This window comes from Apium graveolens, unplaced genomic scaffold (genome assembly GCF_009905375.1).
Source record: "Apium graveolens cultivar Ventura unplaced genomic scaffold, ASM990537v1 ctg7099, whole genome shotgun sequence".
NCBI lineage: Eukaryota > Viridiplantae > Streptophyta > Magnoliopsida > Apiales > Apiaceae > Apium > Apium graveolens.
This window is the reverse complement of record NW_027420037.1, coordinates 16690-37130: the sequence shown is the minus strand read 5'-3', so window position 1 is coordinate 37130 and position 20441 is coordinate 16690. Positions and strand designations below refer to the sequence as shown.

General features: G+C 36.1%; 1 protein-coding gene and 2 pseudogenes across 19 annotated transcripts; 2 read left to right on the top strand and 1 right to left on the bottom strand.

Moving 5' to 3' along the window:
* Positions 1–83: 83 nt before the first annotated feature.
* On the bottom strand, positions 84–8858 carry LOC141703781 (beta-glucosidase 6-like). Of its 19 annotated transcripts, none has more exons than XM_074507208.1 (10): positions 8663–8858; positions 7129–7265; positions 6914–7031; positions 6217–6296; positions 5779–5962; positions 4436–4528; positions 1340–1881; positions 673–775; positions 458–566; positions 84–360 (listed from the first exon to the last, which is right to left on the bottom strand). In XM_074507208.1, the coding sequence occupies exons 7-10, from the start codon at positions 1364–1366 to the stop codon at positions 186–188; spliced, it is 414 nt and encodes a 137-aa protein (XP_074363309.1). In that variant the 5' UTR covers positions 1367–1881; positions 4436–4528; positions 5779–5962; positions 6217–6296; positions 6914–7031; positions 7129–7265; positions 8663–8858; the 3' UTR covers positions 84–185. The 19 variants fall into 19 exon arrangements, 16 of the variants coding, with proteins under 16 accessions (XP_074363309.1, XP_074363307.1, XP_074363313.1 ...); XM_074507206.1 differs by having other exon boundaries at positions 5895–5962; XM_074507212.1 differs by having other exon boundaries at positions 5779–5908.
* A 1649-nt stretch (positions 8859–10507) lies between these two features.
* On the top strand, positions 10508–11102 carry LOC141703775 (KIN17-like protein; annotated as a pseudogene).
* A 1219-nt stretch (positions 11103–12321) lies between these two features.
* On the top strand, positions 12322–14405 carry LOC141703774 (ureide permease 1-like; annotated as a pseudogene).
* The last annotated feature ends 6036 nt before the right edge of the window (positions 14406–20441 follow it).

Here is a 20441-nt window from a genome sequence, read left to right as displayed (position 1 = left end):
AATTAGAAACATTGAAATCTTACACTTGGTCGATAGATGGGAAACCAAAACCTGAGACGAGGATCTAGCCTAAAAAGTCAACATTTCGCAGAGCAATAATGTAAGTTCATTTTATCAGTAAATAATGTAAGATATTTTTAGAATCTTTAATGTTTGATTTTACAAATGCTTTAAGCTTAGTTAAACTAATTTGGAGCCAAGAATCTCTTAAACCAGTAAGCTGAGTCCTTCGCATATCTTCTGAGCTTGTCATGGTAATCAACATAATACAGACCAAACCTTGAACTGAATCCAGATGCCCATTCAAAGTTATCCAAGAGAGACCAAGCAAAGTATCCTTTCACGTTACATCCATCTTCCCTGTAAATTACAAGGCTTGGTCAGATTTTTTAAGTATCTTCATTAACTAATGACATTAGCAGATTTAACATGTCTACTAAGCAGTGAATTGGCTTACGTGATAGCTGCAAGCACGTTTGTCAAGTAATCGTTATGGTATTTGATCCTTTTCTCATCCTTCAGCGCATCCTTAATGGAAATAGATGAGTTATTTGCATCATCCATACCTAGCATGAACATTTAGAAAAGAGGAATAAAAATAAAGTCAGATTGGCTTTTTTTTTTCCAAAAAAAATCTTGTTCTGCAGAGTGTTATTGAGTAACCAGTTTTACCATTTTCAGTTATTATGACTAAGGGATTCCCATATCTTGTCTTCACATAATTCAGAAGACTTCTCATTCCCCAAGGTACTATGTACAACCATATCGAATTGGCCTGCATTTCAAAACGACAAAGCTGAATATGTCATTACACAAATTGGAAACTGTATCATAGTCTTTATGAGTTATTTCTGTAATGATGAAGATCATTACCCTTGCAATCTAGTAACGACATTTGCAGCTCTTTTGCCACCACCTGCTTGCAAAAGTAAATCATTCACATCAAGAGCACATATATATGCATAATATTCCTTTAAAAGAATCACAATTTTTTTACTAAAAAGTGAAGTCTAAAACAAATTGTAACACATGAAAGTTATCCCTGTCATGAGACAAATGTTCAAATGAAGGTACAAAGTAACATTTATGAAGATCCCCAATAACCTGTCTGAGGGCTATGTTATGTAACAAAGAAAAGTAGAAGTTGGAGATAATTTTGGGGAGTCTAACCATTAATGTTTCCTTCCTTATCTCTCCATGGATAAAGAAAATAAATCATGAGGAAGGTATGTTACTTTGAGGAACCAGGGGTTAATACATTCATTAAGAGAGATAAAAAGAAGACGGAAACAAGTAAACAATTTACATCTTTATCCATAGGTTGGATTCATGAGAATACCTCTAAGTCTATACTGAGACTTGTCATGCCGCTCCACCAGTCGGCAACTAGTCTAGTAGGCAGTCAAGGAAGGCCGACTAGAGTATTTGACTAGGTGCATGTCAATATTTCAGTCACCTTGTAGACTGTACGGTCTACCAGTCGACTAGTCGGGTTGCTTGGTTCGAGTCACCGACTGGTTGAATAAAATGAACAACAGAACTTACATTTTAAATCCTAATCAGGATGGATTTTATACTTTTACTTCAGTTATGAATTGTCCCAACCATGATCAGGCTAGATTTACTGCAAGTGGCTAATGACAAGCATCAAAACATTTCAAAAATCACTTAGCATCAATTATAGAAAAGTTAAAGCCATAGTAGCCACCTATCCTCTGTCAAATCATTATCAGCTACAATGACAAAGATTCCCTTCCAATAGAATATCCAAAATAGCTGCAACAGCTTCAACTGTGTGAGGTGTCCTTGAGAACCAATAGTAACAAACTCAAACATTTTAAAGGTGTTTTGTCCCTTTATTTCGTGTGCGCATAATTCATTCTGGTAGTAAGAAAATAATGAGAATATCAATATAAATAAGAAAGAGACAAACCTCAGAGCAACTATCTGACATAATATACTGATAACTGATACAAATACTATGTGGAGAATTTCCATAGTAAAATCAAGTTCAAATTACCTTGTGCTGAAACAATTTTTGACATGTTTCAGAATTGAACAAGTCCATATTAAAAGATGTTATTGTAAAGGTTGAACTAAAAACACTCTAAACAATTAAATCAATCAATCAATAGCAAGTCCATTAATCTAATTTTAATATTAATCTATTCAGTTCATCAATAATATTTACAATTGCATATACATATATCTAAAACAGACATCACATCACATACCAACCAACAGAATCGGATCCAGCGATTTACAGAGAATATCACATACCCATGTTTGAATCAAATTACAATCACATACCCAAGTTTTAAACGAATCACAAAACAAGAAACAGACTAATTTAATTTTGTGAGTACTTTGTGAGGCGGAAGCGGAGGCGGAAGGCAGATGAGTAACGAGGGAGGGGTGACTGTGTAATGTATTTCTTCGCAACTGCTACTTACCAATTTCTAATACATAAATTAGTTGTATTTTGAGTTTTTTCGATAAATATATATTAATTAGCGTAGAAGCCCGTGCCTTAAAATTCCGTGCAAGGCACGGACCTTTATGTTAACTCATACAAAGTACGGGCGTAACTCATAACATCAAATCTTTAAATACTTAAATATTTATAAGCACTCTGCAAAAGCAAAGGTGAAAAAGATAGCTGAAATTTGGATTGAGAAAAAGAAATTTAAAAAAATGAAATCATACCAAGTTTGAATGTTCATATACAAATTATGATGGATCATGCACAAACCTTATTAGCTAAAGTGGTGTGGTAACTTTTTTTAAAACCACAGGGAAATACATGTGACGCAGGTGGTCTGTATATCTAAAATGTATATAATTTATTAATAAAAATTAAACAAATGTACAAAATATAATTTCAAACTAATATGATGTTTTAAACAACTTAAACTCATAGAGAAATTATTATAGTCAAATTTCATGACGAGCATAAGTTCAAAGTCTAAAATTGGATGTCGGGGGCATAGATACAAACCTGACTATTATCTATCATCGCAGAAGCTGTTTTGAGGAAAGATTATAGTTCTCAGGTATCCAATCAATTAATCCCATAAGGTATCCAATCAATTAATCCAATAAACTGGGGAAGCTTTAGCAGAAATGAAAGAGTAGGGTGGGGGAAAAGGGGGGAAGCAAATAAATGGAAGGCTTCGACTCGCTACGCTGACAAATGCCTCAACCTTTCAAATGATTTATAATTCTCGAATTCAATTAAAAAGAATAATAAAAACGAGCTTTCCAGAGGATCCTATAGTTGCGACATCTTTGTATATATGCCTTGACCAATATGATACTCCTTTTTTGTTAATCATTTTGACTAAATTCTAAGAGTGTTGTATCTCCCAAACAAAGTTAGTATGTACTCCTTATAATACATCCATCTCCCAGAAACTTGTTTAAACAAAAGCTTTCAGTCATATATTATGAGAGCAACATTTATATTGGGAATAATGTTAAAGTCACACCTAGGTAAGAGACAAGAGAACTTATTAAATGAATAAATTATGTCATTACAAGGATTTATCCAGGCTAACTGCGTACACTTTTCATATACTAATCTAATCAGATGATGAAAGAAATATTTGGAAAAACTCTTAATTTGTGGGTCAAAAGCTTTCCAAAATTTCCGTCCCCCCATAATTGCTTAAAAGAAAGATTATTATCTTGACCAAACCAAGAAAGGAGGTAACTGAATTTATACATAATGCAAATGAACACTAGGAAAAATATCTTCAGAAGAGAGCCTGGGAAACACAATTCTAAAATATTGGAAAGAAAATGGAAATTATTGACAAAGTACATTTCTGGGATATTGCACTAATTAGGATATATTAGTTCTAGTCTTTCTAACTTTGACACCATTGTTTATCTGCAATTTTTTGGTTATGCAATCCACATCTTTAATGATTTTACACAAACATGATGTAACAGATTTTGGTTTAAAATAGCAGAAAAATATGCAGAAGTAGCAGTAAATTAACCAAATTTTGATTAAATGTAGTTGTTTCTTATTTTAAATAACGGATTTTAAAAAGAAATATGCAGATTCTGGGAAGAAACAATTATAAGTATGGCAACAGAAAAAAATAGTCAGATTCTGGGCAAATGCAACAGTATTAGAAGTGCAGATTCTAAATCAAGCTAGAATATGTGCAAATTCTGTTTCAAAACAGCAGCATACACACACACACACATATATATCTCTGTGTGTGTGTGTGTGTATAATTTGTGCAAAAGAAGCAGCAAAAAAGTATATTGCTCTAAAGTACCTTATGCTACGAGAAATAATAATTATCGAGCTACTCGAGATCCACAATTTTAGAAGTACCCCGGTTGTCTACAAAATACTTTTCTTTCGTAGTATTTTGCAACATTTGTTGTCTTGTAATATATGAAAGTATAAGTAGATTACCTCAGTTCAGCTCAACTCAACGTATCCACGTACTCATCCATGAGAGCCTGGATGTACATCTTTTTCCTTTCACGTTTGTTTGTTCTTTGGTCACTGTAAAGTTAAGTGTAAGATTTTTCTAGTCCTAAAAACAATGAATTCAAAATTAAAATAGCAGAAAATTAATTACAAGAACATAACAAGTTATGTACTACAACAAAATACTACACAATGAATTTGGTCTTTGGAAAAAAAATCATGGAACAAGATTAAAACATATGCTTAGATCTTTTATTGCGAACAATAAATGTAATGAAATAGTATTTTTATAGAATGTGTAGATAAATTTCTTTAACCAAAAAAAGTGAATGCCTTCATTGCAACCATATTTCCAAGTAATTATAAGAGAAACTCTAGTAACATCTTGACAGAAATATAAACATAAGAGAAAGTCAACAAACTGGTGTTTTCTACAAAAGAATAGAAGGAACGGGAAGGGGGATTGGTTCCCTCACTTTCTCAACAATCAATCGCACTAAACATAATTAGGGCCACACATTAGAATAAGAATATGATTTAAGTAAGATCTTTAAGAAAGCAGTGGAGGACCTAATTATGTGATGTACGTACAGCTTCTACATACAGATACATGTATTTGGTTGTGGCATCTGTTATTATTAGTGAAGTAGGGATACATCAGTCATTTCACGTACAATTATTTATCCCTTTTTAACCTTGGTTGCCTTCTAATATATAAAGGTAGATGAACCATTTTTTTCGGGATATTACTAAAGAAATGAATCTACTAACTATGAAGCAACTTGCGTAAAAAAAGCACAAGCAATTAAGATGTCACCATGCCTTGAAAGAAGTCACCGGTTACCGACTCCTTCCGTAGAGAGAATTTTGTTTCCAGGAATTCACAAACAAAATATTACTAAAGCAAACATATTTCAAAGAAGGATAGTACTAAATAGGAACTGAATTAAAAATTTATTATTGTACAAATTGTGTTTTACCATATATTTATTAACAAGCTCAACAATGATCTACTTTATCCAATGTTTTTTAATAACCAAACTTTTGTCTGCCTACAAAATTAAATACGCTACAACAATCTGATATTGAATCATTAGTAAAAGTGGAAAGCTGGGGCACTAACCGTGTTCACCAGTCCAGTATAAGCTGCTATGTATATTGTGCCAAATATCTAAAGTTATGTGGAGGTTCAATACTTCCCACATTTAACAGGTAATTTGAACCAAGGGTAATATTAAAACCGGAAGCAAGTAAAAATTAAGGTCTATTACAGTACACATTTCTGTTAATATCATAAGCTTTTGAATCTAGTGCAATCAGTTGACCAAAAATTGCAAGCTTTTCCCGCGTGTTTTTTATCGATAATAGCTACCAAATTAGATCAAAATCATCCGCAACTTCTGCCTAATGTACAGTTAAATGAAGCCGATCTATTGCATACCTGCCGGTGTGCAACTTCCAGCTCCAGGTAACCAACCAGGTCAGTCAACATCGAAGAAGTGCTAAATCCTTTTAAATCACATTCAAATATAAATTGAATATAGACCGTCGTGAGATACAAATACACTATACAGCTACATAGTGCACGCCAATTATTTTTTTTTAAAGTTCAGGTTTTGGGGCTAATTCTTGTAAATTAATGCAGTGCTGATGTCAAGAGTAAAATTTATTAGTTAAACGATCGATATATTATACAAAAAATATATTAATTAAAGTACAACAGCTGAAGAAGATTTGTTTCCCAGGTGGGAACGTTGTTATACCTTGTGTGATGAAGGATCATTACCACTTGTATTAGTTACATCAACTCATGCTTTCTTAAAATTTTATATTAGCTCCTGGCCTGTGAGTTGCACATGACTTTTGTCAGCAAAACTGATCTAGGCCTGCATATTATCTTCTTCTCACCCTTTGCATTGTTAGTCATAGAAAGCATATAGAAGAAAAATTATGGCCCCCAAAAGAAACAATTTCGTAATGTATTGATAATAATATGAAATGCTCAATCATCACAAATTTAGTCATCTTTTGATTTATTGTTAGTTGAAATAAGAAAGATATCAAGAAGATTCTTTCTTTTCAGTAAGCAACACGTCAATGAAATCAAATGGTGACCTAAACTAAACCTTTTTCTCCCCTTTTTTATAGACCCAAATTTCTCTCTTCCACAATCTTTCTTACCACCATAAACAATTTTCGTTTGGCTAGTTTACATGAAAAAACTAAAAAACCCCTAAACAGTAATGTACTGTACAAAACAATTACATCCGCACAGGCAGTTACCATATGTTGCAATTACTTTTTAATCCTTGGTCCATGGAATTAAATAGGTATCAAAATTCAGTACAAGCCCAATCATACGCTCTAACATTAAAGTGCAGCAGAACAAACCAATTGGAAGCTAGAAAAACAAACAAACATCATTTGTCACAATAACAATTAATATAAGCAGATATATACCTAATTCCCACCTTCAATAGCTGTAGATCTTACTCCACACCCTCCTTGTAATCAAGTAACCACAATGAACGACCACGTCATATCTGATTTAAAATAGGATGGGTAATCTCCTCAAATCCTAAAATATTTAAAGGCACAATATTTAAATAAAAAAAAGAAACTCAAAAAAGTATGAAAGACTAAATCCCATATTAAAAAGAATTTTTTAATCTTACCAAAAGTAAAAGTAAAAATGTAGTTCCTAGTAGAAATCAAACAAAGTTAAAAAGCTAGAAAAAACAATCAAGTAGTGTATGGGCGCACAACATTTTATCTGGACTGGTAGGTCACAACAACCTAAATGACCTCATTCCTGCAATTACAAGACAAATTTTTATGAAGTTAGCCAACCAACAAATTAAATAAGACTATCATAAATATTCCACTTACTTTCTTAGTGACAAATCCATCATTATGTTAATAATAATATGCAGTCACAAGTTTATCATCCCTTTGTAAGCAAGAATATAAAAAACACATTAGATAACTAACTACTCCTCTTTTAATACAATAGATTAATCTTTTATAAACAACTCATTCATAAAAACACAAAAAAATAATAATAATTGGAGCACAAGACATGCTATGAGCCTATAACATGGCAAATGATAACATTGTTATAAGCAGCCTGCTTTCAGTTCACATGCTGAAATAAGGAATGACACAAGCAATCGGTGAAACGTACAGTTTGTGTTATTCAAACCATATTCCTAGATCTATGAATACAAATTGTAAGTTTGTGACAACGGAATGTTGTGGTAAAAAGGTGAGACTCGATCATGATTATTCTAATCCAGTTTATATCCTGAATCACTTTATATTCAAGGGTTGAATGATTGAAGTCTTTTTAGAGGTACAGAGTAATTTTTGGACTTAGTATTGTTTCGGGTAATGGCGCTTAGTATCACAATTTGGGGAGAAAAGGCCCTGAATCTCACGCGCGCTGAAATATGGCCTTTTCTATCACTTAAAAACGCAATGTTTTTTTGCGTTTCCAATTCAAACGAAAAACGCATCTATTACTTGCGTTTAAGAGTTATAATTGATTTTATTTGCTTGTGAAATAATTCAGAAAACGCTGTTTAATTTTGCGTTAATGGTTCAACGCAAGATTTTGATGCGTTTATTTGAAGGCCACGCATCAGTTATTTGCGTTTGTGCTGATTCAAAAAATAATATGGTGCACTTGGGAATCGAACACTGGTGACCAAGCGCACATAGCACTGATGTGTACCACACAACCACTACGCTAGCACTGTCATATGTAAATAAATATAAACGCAAAATTTATTAACGTTTTTGAGTGATAGAAAAGGCCATATAATCCAACTTGTGAGATTTTGGGCCTTCTCTCCCCAAATTGTGAGAATAAGGGCCATAATTCTATTGTTTCATAGCGTAGAACTATTTCGGCTTACTTTTCATGTGGCACAAAATATACAGATCCCCAATTCTATTTTTAGAAAAATACTTTTCTTTCCGATAGCGTTCTGCAAGCCAACACTTAAAGGAGTTTCACTAAACACTTGAAGATAATTTAAAGTTTAATAACTGCTCAGTTTAATAAACTATATTACACTGTAGATGGACATGTGTAAGCAATTACATAAATATAAAACATGAATCATGTACCTATATTTGAACAAACTATAAGAAAATAAAATGCAAATGATCGGAACTTTTAAGATTATGAAATTGAAAAAAACTTACAAAAACAAATGAACGAAGCTGTTTTAGTTTCTAATTGGAATGGATCGGTAACAGAAGTAATGGCAGATTGTAAACAACCTATTTACATACACTTGTTGGAGAAACGAGTATAAAACCATGGAGACACCATCGGCCGGAGGAGGAGCGACGGTGATTTCGGAAAAGGTGCGATTGTGTGTGTCTAATTTAGGGTTAGGTTTTTTTGATAATTTTGGGTTAGGCTTCAATCTGGGCTGGCCTTCAAATAGTTAATGTGGGTCAAAAAAGTTCGATTCATTTAATTTATGGCCTCGGTGAGCAACGGGTCAGAACCGACCGAACCGAAAGAACCGAGAAACCGAAATAAACAATATTTCAAGATTGAACCGGACCCGTTTATATGTAAGATCCGAACCGGAACCGTCGAACCGAACCGAAAGAACCGAATTTATATTTTATTTATATTTATTTAGTTTTCATATTATTTTTATATTATAACTTTTTAAATTTTGACTAGTTTTGATTATTTATGGAGGGTAAATTTAGTAAAAAAAAAGATTTTTTATTAGTGGCGGATCATTTTAAATTCGATTATTTTCTAATATATAAGACAAAAATATTATAAAAATATTCGAAACTCCAAATATATTTAAAGAAACGAGTAATACAATAAAATGCATATTTTCTTAAAATTTATCAAATATTATAAATAAGAAAACATAATACGTAATATATATACATATATTTATATATATATTTGTATTTATTCATTTATATACGGTTCGGTTCTTACGGTTCTAGTATTATAAGAACCGAACCGAACCGAGAAACCGAAATTTCTAAGAAAAACAAGAACAGAACCGGGACCCGAATTGGTGAACAACCGAACTAGAACCGTAATTTTTGATCGGTTCGATTCGCTTCTGCTTCTCGGTTCTGAACCGGGAAATGCTCACTCATAGGCTTGAGTTCGACTCCGCTCGCTCGTATTTGAAACTCGTGTCCGGCTCATTAGTTAACGAGCTCGAGCTCGAACAAACGTTTTTTTGTTCGATAAGAAAGCTCAGGCTCGGCTCGGCTCGGCTCGGCTCGTCAGAAAAAAAAAAAAACTCGGCTCGTTTATGTCAAAACTCGACTCTGCTCGATTCGTGAACAGCTCTAGTAAAATGATAACTAAGGTTGAGGGTGGCATATATAGTTATTCTCTATATAAAAAAATTTATAACCGTCGATTCACTCCAACGGGTGAGAACTAAATGGTTGGCTATTATAATATAAAATACTGATCGACTATTATTGGCTAAACCTGTAATGGTATACGGAATGCTATATATAAAAATAAAGTAATTTTCCTAATTTTTTTAAAAAAAAAATAATAATTTCTTTTTTCGCAAAAAAAATTATATTTATTATTTATATGAGTCAAAATAATCATAGTTTGACTATAAATAACTAATTAGTAACATGAATAGAAATTATAAAAAATAATCATTTATTAAAAGATAAAACTTATTTATAGAGTGTTTTAAAAATTATTTAATTTTCGAAAATAATCATTTATTAATAGGTAAAAATTATTTGACCGATTTAATATTATTAATATTTTATTAAGTTTGTATATTTTTATTATAAACAAGGTTAGTATAATATATTGGACTTGATCCGATTTTCAATCGGAGTCTGATTTGTACATTATCCGATAATATAAATACCTATATTGGCACAGAGGCTTGAAGCTGAATTGACATCGACACTTTTGTAAGTCTCGAACTGATTATTGTATTGTTTATATTCTATGGTTTAATTGATAAACATACTCGTTATTATTGAATTGAATTGTGCGCTGTTATTGTCTGAATCGGCGGGATGGGAAAGAATGATTTTTTAAGCCCAAAGGCAATAGCAAATCGAATGAAAGCAAGAGGGCTTGAAAAACTACAATGGTGTTGTCAGATGTGTGAGAAACAATGTCGAGATGGGAATGGATTTAAATGTCACTGTATGAGTAAAGGTCATTAACGTCAGATGGCATGTGTTTGGTCAGAACCCTAATTTTGTTGTTGAATGTTATTCGCAGGAGTTTGAATTTCGTTTTTGGAGCATATCAAGGAGGAGTCATGGGTTTAGTCGTGTTGCGGCTACGTCTGTTTATAATGATATATTGCTGATAGGCATCATCTATCATATGAATTCTAAGCAGTGGGTGACGGTTGACTGAGTTTGTTAAGTATTTGGGCAGACGGGGAAGTGTAAGGTGGAGGAGACGTTCAAGGGGTGTTTATTAGTATGTTAATAGCGATTTCAGAGAGGTGTTTAGGGACAAGAGGGAAGAGGGTTAGGGCTGATTTGGTGGATGATGAGAAGCAGGATAGGGAGATTATGAGGCCAGATTGAGCGTGCGCAACAGAATATGACAACAACAACGTTGACGAATGAGGCTAAGTTGTTTAGAGAGATGTGAAAGTGATGGTGTCAGATTAAGATTAAGCCTGGGGCGGTGACCAAGAGTATTGGTAACAAGGAAAAAGGGGAGCGTTTGAGACTGATTTTTTGTTGGGTATAATCTAACTACACAACAACAATGGGCAGTTATATATAATAACAAGAACATGGCAAATAACCAACTAACGAAATAAAACACGAAGGCAATAACAAATTATAAAGACTGTAATTGACAAAGAAAGTAAAGAAAACTTATCTCTTATCGCTTTCCAGATTCTGATAAGAAGAAGAACACAACAGCTGAGTCGCCAAACCCTTCAAGAGGACTTGACTGTTCTTGAAGAGATTATTGCCCCCCACTTAAGCTGTGATGGAATGCAGCAATATCGCTTCCAGGATAAAACAAAACAGATCAATCTGGCCACAGAACCAACAATGATCAACAGCGACTCGCACCTCAGTTTGCCCAAAAAACCTATGCAACTCATATATGTTTGCGAGGTAGGCACCGAGACTTGTGTCATTTTTATCTCAAGTGTACCTCTCAATATATAGGCATCTCAAGTTACTCTTCTTCTATTTTACTCGATGTGGTACACCGAGTAACAAAACAGAAAAAGTAAAAAAAATGGGTTTTCCTTATTATTTATATTATCCAGATTACTTAATATTAATATTATAAAATATATATATTCAGAGTATGATTAAAATAATCCTTACTCAATATATTTTATATTAATAATTAAATAATCAATATAAATAATTAACTTGTAATAGAAAAGAAAAATATAAGAGTTCTCATTAGCACTAGGCCACACAAGCATTCCACTTATGCTAGTAGTTGTAAACAACACTAACACAAAATGCTATATAAACTCAATATCTTTCTTTTACAATACCAATATGGGACAAAATCCCCATAACTCATTTCAAACAAGCAACTTTGTCTCAATTATTCATGGATTCCACTAAGAAAAGATCTTAGATCTAAATATGAAAGTTTAAGTCCTCATGTCAAGGAACAACCTCCAAGTGTTAGTTTCCGGAAATCATATCAAGAACATATATAAAATATGCCTCAAACTTTCCATTTTCTAATATTTTTGATGAGGGGAAACTGGGGGGAGTAAGAAGAAGAAACGTAAGAAAGATGCTACTAAGAAAACATCGGCTTTGGATGAGTTGATGAGGGAGCAAGAGATGGCCAAAGAGCATAGAAACAGGAAGGATTACTGGTTATGGGAGGGGATGTTGTTAAGGTAATGAGTAAAACTCTAGGTTATTATAAGCAAAAAGGCGTTGTTCGTAAAGTGATTCATAAGTATGTGGGAGAAATTGAAATGATTGACACTAAGCATGTCCTTAGAGTGGATCAAGAGGAGCTTCAGACAGTTATTCCCCAAATTGGCGGCCTCTTAAAGATTGTTAATGGTGCTTATCGTGGATCAAATGCCAAGTTATTAGCTGTTGATACAGATAAATTTTGTGCTAAGCTACAGATTGAGAAAGGAATATGCGATTAAAGGGTTCTGCCGGCTGTTGAATATGAAGATATGTTCAAAGCTCTCTAGTGACCGTAAGTATGTAATGTATTTTGATCTTGTATTGCTGTTTTTTTTTGTTCGTTATTTTCTAGTTCGTATCAAAATATTGAACATTTTTTACAGGGACTTACAAGTTCCCCTTTTTGAAGAAACTTGTCCAATAACAGTTGGAAGAGATATAGAGAATGTTTTTGGCATGACAGAGAAAGCAAAAATTGGAACTGTCGACTTTCTTTTAGAAATTGAAAATAGGAGAGCAATTAAGGTTTGTTTAAGCTTCATTTTTTATTAGTCATTTCCTAGATAACTTGTATCTTCTAATCCGAGGTCCAGGCGCATTTCTGCATCAAAATGTATTTGATTTGTGCCAGATTTTAGTCTCCTATTTTTCCCGCAAACTCACAACTTCGTTTTATGAAAACTTTTTCTTGATTTAAGGCATTTCTTGATGCGGTCCTTTAAACTGCTGTAGCATGATCCAATTATTTCAGCAATGTGCCGCTTGACCTGGTTGGTAAAACTTTTGTGCTTAAAACCTTCCCCGTATAGAAAATTGTCGATTTGTTGAATTTTTCACATTTATCTTGAAAGTTGGTAGCACGTCATACATCTCCATATGTATAAGATCATATGATCTTTTTCATTTGAGTAATCTTGTAGCTGGTTACTCGCATTGTCACGAAGATGTCGATGTCTGGAGGGGGGCAGCGGGTGCCCGTTCCCCCATCATTTCATTCTGGTCTACTGAGCAACTAATTATAATTTTTGGAAATAATGGAACCAATTTGGTTCAATTTGCTATTGGTTCCCACTTCCCCCACAGAATATACATTCATTTGAAAAAAACAAGAAATTATTTGGTTTATTTTGATCTAGTACTCCCACAAAACTACAGCTCTTATCTGTTGTATGTTCGGTTATCTAATATTATGCACTATGTTGTTCTATATTTACAGAACTTATTATAATTCGTCTCTTAATTCAAATTATGTTTTTTCCATTGTAGATTGCACTACATATCAACCACAGTTTGCTATAAAATTATTTTTTTGGTATCCCCATACAGAAATGTTTTTGCCTGTCACTGACTTGTGGTGACACTGTTTTTAGGTATTTGGGAGGCACCTATATTGGTTTGGGCATAACTTTCCTTTCAGGACTTTGCCTTTCTCTCTTTTCTCCAGCATTCAACCTAGCAACAAATGACCAATGGGACACTCTGAGAGAAGGTGTTCCTCACTTGAGTGCGTACACAGCATTTTTCTGGTTCTCAACCTTTTGTTTTGTGATAGCCATCATTCTGAATATCAACTTCATGTACCGACCTGTTTTGAACTTGCCTCAATCATCATTCAAGGCTTATCTCTCAGATTGGGACGAAAGAGGTTGGGCGTCACTGGCTGGACTTCTATGTGGCTTTGGAAACGGTCTCTAATTTATGGGAGGCCAAGCTGCTGGATATGCAACAGCAGATGCCGTCCAGGTAAATTTGCTAACTTTGCATCTTCCAAGTACTGTCACGGATGTAGATATTTCCCTGAATTTTTGCGCGTAATTTTGAAGTTCGGACATTGGAAGTATTATGAATATTAGTCAATATGTTTCAACTAATAAATGTAACTCATGACAGGCTTTTCCACTTGTAGCACATTTTGGGGGATTATACTTTTTGGAGAGTACCGAAGGTCATCAAAGAACTTATATTGCTTAGTTGCATGTTGTTAATGTTCATTTTCACAGTTGAAGTTCTCATGGCATTGTTTTGGCAACGGAGATGACTGTGATTGTATATTTGAGTAATGCATCAGTTTTGTAATTTATGATGTCATGTCTCTGGGATACCTTCTGGCTTCTGTAAAAACACAAAAAGTAACAGGAAGATTGATGTGTAAATTCAAACAAATTCTTATGTAATAAACAAATAGTTTAGAAATCCAAATTCTTATGTAAAACGTATTGTTAAAAGAATAAATTTACATTGTAATTTGAGTTTCTTGATTTTGAAGTATCTTGGCCATTGAATTTTCCATTGTAGTCATCCTTTCAGACAAGGCCTCAACTTTTCTAGAGAGGTCAGCCTCCTTCCTAAGTTTCAACAAAATTTCTCTCATAGTGGATGCAGGAATTTGATCTTCCACTATCTTCTTGACATTGTCCTTAACTCCAATAATTTGTCCTTTAATGTCATCCATATATTGATTTGCTTCAAATGTTGATCCCTGTAGAGTTGCAGTGACTCAAATTTGAAGGGAGTAAGGACTTTATTTCTGCATCTGTACCTGTGTCAATGGATGATTTTTGTCTGATTGATAAGCTTTATCAGAGTTGAAATGAGATGAATGTTGCTTTTCCTGTTGAACATCTATGCAAGTAGGTGTGAGCTTGAACTAGGGCCTTCACCTCCCCTATGTTCCTTACCTCCTCATTAAATTTTATTCAGTTAAAATTTTAAACCTCGCCCCGGGGACCATTACACAATCCACGTGTACTTAGAAAAAATTTACCCAGTTAAAATTTTATTAAAAGTTCTCAGCCCAACCCGGGGACGACACACAACCAAGTGTACTTAGAAAAATTTCAGCGAATGATAGCAAAATACAGATACAGAAAGGGAAATATATTTACATGCTTGCCCAGGCAAACCAAGCCCCGGACCAAATCCAAACCAGAGTCACACGAAATTCAAATAACAAGTTTAAAAGCCACAAGGGCTAAGTCTGCAACGATAACAAACTAAGAAAACAAATTACAAAGCACGAAGCCTGGATCTTCATTCTTCAGTTCTCGGGAAGAGGATAAGTCTTCCCAGGGACCTCTTCGGGAGGCGGAGGCGGCTGCGTCCCGGAGGTGCCCTCTCCGGCAGTTTTGGCCTCCTCACGACGGAGCTCTTCTATGAGGTACAACTCTATGAACCCGTCCATATCACCGTCCGGATTCTCATGCAAATAAGCAGAAGCAATGTCCCAACAAATATTGACCTTCTCAAAGATCTTGTTGTTGAGCTCCTCGTAATAGGTTGGAGTACCCCGAAAGGACTGAAGGACCTCCTCTGCCCGGGGCCTAGAAGCAAGCTCCTTCTTTAAGTTCTCCACCTCCGCCCGGAGGGATCCAACCATCTGCTCAGTAGCCTCCCGAGCTTTCACCGCTTCAGCAACAGCCTGCTTGTGCTCCCGAGATTCCTTCTCCTTCACCTCCCGGTACTTGGCAAATATTTCCTTCTCACTAGCCAACTCCTTCACCGCTGTCTTATTCTTATCCTCCCTTATGCGGTAATTATGAAGGATGGTAGAGCAGCCGCTGATCCGAGCGTTAGCCTGAAAGAAAATGACTCAGTACTGATCAAAGGGAAGAAAAAAAGATGATAAGGGAACACTCTTACCTCCGAAACATCCCGAACAAGATAATCAAAGAAGGTATCCAGATCCTCCTTGGCATAGCACTCGAAGTCAGCAGGGATGGCATAGTTGTCGAACATCTCGTTCCGACGATCATCCAGAGTCATTCGGGCCAACAGGCTCTTCAAAGCATCCTCCTCCACCAGCTTCTGGCTCTCCTCCTCAGTAGGGCCCGCGGCAGAAACCCTCCTACGCTGGGGAGTCCCGGAGCCACCAGCAGCATCTTCCGCAGCCCTCCTCCTGCGAGGGTTCAAAGCTCCAACCTCCTCTTCATCCAGCTCCAACACCTCAATCTCCTCGGGCTCCGGGATAATAGGCGTGGTAACCACTGGAACACTCTGCCTCACGCTGTTCCCCGAAGAACCAACATCCCGAGCCTCTGAACCACTACCCGCACCAACCTTCTTCTTACCCGAGTCCAGCTGCACAACACCACCGATCTTCCTGATCCTCCCAGCCAAATCCTTGAACTGTTGCGATATAGCGTGATGGAAAGGGTTAAGGAGCGAAAGACCTGCACAAGGAACAACAGTTTAGAAAGAATACGTCAGGGCAAAGACATACATCAAGAAAAAGAACAAGGAAAAAACTTCTAAAGTAAAACACTTACATCCAACATTATATAATGTTTGGTTATCTAAAAAAGTATCCCGGGTCCACTGGGCACCCAGAGCCACCACAAAATCGTACATCTTCGCCAGGGCATCTCCACCGAGCCACTCGTGGGAACCTGTTATTTTTCAAAGCACTTTTATACACAGGCATAAACTCCAGGTCCCCACCCCAGACGAAGATGAACTCCTGGTGCCAGCCCCGGAGCGAGTTCAACATAAAGACATGTGCACTTTTGGCATCGGCAGAAAACCCACAACCATCTATGTTGAATATGAACTCAAAAAGGGGAGGTAGGGTGGATTTCTTAATCTTAAAAAGGTAGTGAAAAAGCTTGAAGGTAGGGAGGTACTTCTTCACATGACAACAGACAAGGAACCAAGAAACCCACTTAACAGAATTCGGGGCCAACTGAATAAAGGGTATCCCGTAGACATCACGGCATAAAGACCTGATGAATTGGTGAAGGTTGGGCCTCATGCTACGAAGATGCTCTAGAGGAATAGCTACCCAACCACCCACAGGACGGTGATAAACCCTCTCATGAGGCTCGGGCCACCTCCACCCCATATCATCCCCGAAGTGAAAAACGGCTTTCACTAAGTCATCTATTTGCTGGAAGGTATATTCCGAAAGGTCGGGGTGATGGGGAGCTGGAACATAGCCCATCCCGGGAGCGTTATAGAAAAGCTGATCCATACGGACCCCATCATAAGGCTCTATTCCCCCGGGCCTATAAACAGAAAGGTCCCTAAAATAGTAATCATGTGGGGGACTATTCTCTCGGGTCTGAACAAAATAGTGGTCTATATCTTCCCAAGACCCGTCTCTTCTACCCAAAGTCTGTCCGCGGTTTAAAAGGAAAGTGGGCAACTCCTCAACTACAGGTTGGCGACGGGGAGGCATGTTCTCTGGTTCCGGGGAAAGTCACTTGGAGATTGGTCGGGAAATCCAAAGTAGGGGCGGTCGGGTCTACATTTAAGGTTGGCCAATTGTTTCCTTCTCCCTCTCCTAACCATATAACCCTGGAGTGTATGCCATTTCGTAAAAGAAAAGAAAGAGAAAAAGAAAAACAGAAAGCCACTCAGAAATAATTAACCTTCGAATCAAAACACCAAGGTATATCCTACAATCTATACATACATATATACGCCTACAATACAAGTCATGAACAACCACAAAAGCCAGAGAACAACCCATTTTATTGAAGAAATTAAACCTCTTATTCAGACACCAAAACACAAACCCAGATTCAGTACAAACATCAATTGCGTTTATGCAAACAAAACCTAAAAATCTAAACAATAAACAACAGCATGTTCGATTCACCAAAACTCGACACAACAAAAGTAAACTAATTCGGATGACCGAAACGCATGCATTCGAAGGGCTCAGACTACAAGTATTCATTAAACAATCACGAGAAAGAAAAGAATGAAGAAAAGTTCGAAAACTTACAAGAAAGCAGGAGAAATAGGCGGCTTCAAAGAGAAAAGCTCCCAAAATTGCCTCGAAGAAAAGTTGCAGAGAGTGTTTGGTGTTTATAATGGCGTAAAGGAAAAAGAAATGGCACGACAGGAGTATTTATAGGCACACATGATAGTAACCCACTCAACTGCCACACGATCGTGTTCGTCGGATGAAGACACGTGGCACAATCTTGAGCGTCAAGAAAATAACCACCGCAGTTAATGATTACATCACTGTAATTATTTAACAGGCGCGACTTTTGAGGAGAAAAAGGGGGGAAACTGCAACGTTTCGTATATATACATATATGTATACATATATTCCTACAGGAAGCTCAACCGTCACTTGACATTTCGGGGAAAACGCAAAAATACTGTGCACCTATCACATATGTACCTGCCAGCTCAATCATGGGGCCTACCCAAACACAATCCCGGGGACTTGTATCCAACAACACCCGGGGTTAGGGGCTACAAATCAAAGGAAAAATACAAAAATTTTCCAAGTGACAAAAACTAAAAGGCCTACCCAAACACAACCCCGGGGACTTGTATCCAACAACACCCCGGGGTTAGGGGTCACAAATCAAAGGAAAAATGCAAAAAATTTCCAAGTGACAAAAACCAAAAGGCCTACTTAAACACAACCCCGGGGACTTGTATCCAACAACACCCCGAGGTTAGGGGCCACAAATCAAAGGAAAAATGCAAAATTTTTCCAAATGACAAAAACCAAAAGGCCTACCCAAACACAACCCCGAGGACTTGTATCCAACAACACCCCGGGGTTAGGGGCCACAAATCAAAAGAAAAATGCAAAAATTTTCCAAGTGACAAAAACCAAAAGGCCTACCCAAACACAACCCCGGGGACTTGCATCCAACAGCACCCCGAGGCTAGGGGCCGCAAATCAAAGGGAAAATGTAAAAAAAATTCTGAATCACGCAGCTCATAACACACGCTCCGAAAAAGAAGACTACTCCCCCATCCAGGAAACCCGCATAAGGGAATGAGAGGCAAATGATATGCCATAAATAATCAAGCCCAAATAAAGAAGCAAAAGCCCAGATAGAGACACCCCAGACCCAAATTGGGGTGGTCCCCGGGGCCACACGGCACATGACAAAAATGTCAACTGTCTTATGTTACCCAAAATGGAACAATTGCATCCGAGCCGTCCATATGTAAAGATCCGAAGACAATACTGGTGGAAGAAGGACACCCAGCCCCACAGTCGATCCAAGCCGTCCAATCACTCACCAACCAAGAATGATCAAAGGTTAGGATGAAGAGGTACAAACCCCAAAAACCCTAAATCTCGGGACCTATAAAAGACCCCAAAAAGAGGATTTTAGGGGTTGAAAAACATTTAACTGCTACACACCTATACACACACCACTATACATATTTTGAAAAGCTCCTTCTTCTCTCTTCTTCTTCTTCAAGAAACCACGTGGACAGGGTTCTAGCATATGTGAGAGAGGAGAAGACCCGGGAAGAAACAGAGTTATCATCATCTAATTCAAATATTTATTATGTATTATTGAGGATCTTCATTTTAAATTAAATAAAGTTCCATTCCATGCATACTTTAGAATTCTATTATACAAGTACTGTTTCACATATCAATCTTGAGATATTCGTAATTTCATAGAATCATAGTAGAGTATAAAAAATAGATTTTTTGTATACGATGAAGCAAGAAAAGATACTCTATATACACGATGTTGAATTCTATGCCATAGTCCAAGCCCTTCGTCATTGACATCCCTACCTCATTTAAAGAAAATTTATACTAATTTATGATCATGAAACTCTAAAACATATCAACAATCAAGGAACCTTAGGTGAAAGACATGCAAAATGGATTACACTTTACAAGAATATGCTTTCATATTAAGACATAAGAGTGAAAAAAATAATCAAGTGGTCGACGCACTTACTAGGATAGTTTCTCTTCTCAACTCAACAAGCATGGAGCTTGATGTGTTCAATTCCATTCCAGATATGTACCGCAAAAATTTAGATTTTGGGCATATTTGAGAAAAGTGTAAATTTGGACAAAAAGATGATTATATACATCAAGATGATTTTTTGAGTAACCGCTCGCGTATTTCAAAATGCTCTTTTAGAGAATATATTACTCTCTTCGTCCCTAAAAACGTTTTCTATTTGTGTTGGACACGTTTATCACCGCACACTTTTGATTGTTAATATCTTTAATTTCGTATTACTATTAAATAAAAATTTCATTATATTAAAGTACTCATAAATACGGATTGTTATCACTCATGATTATATTTAATTTTTATAGATTAAACATAAATTAATAGTCAAT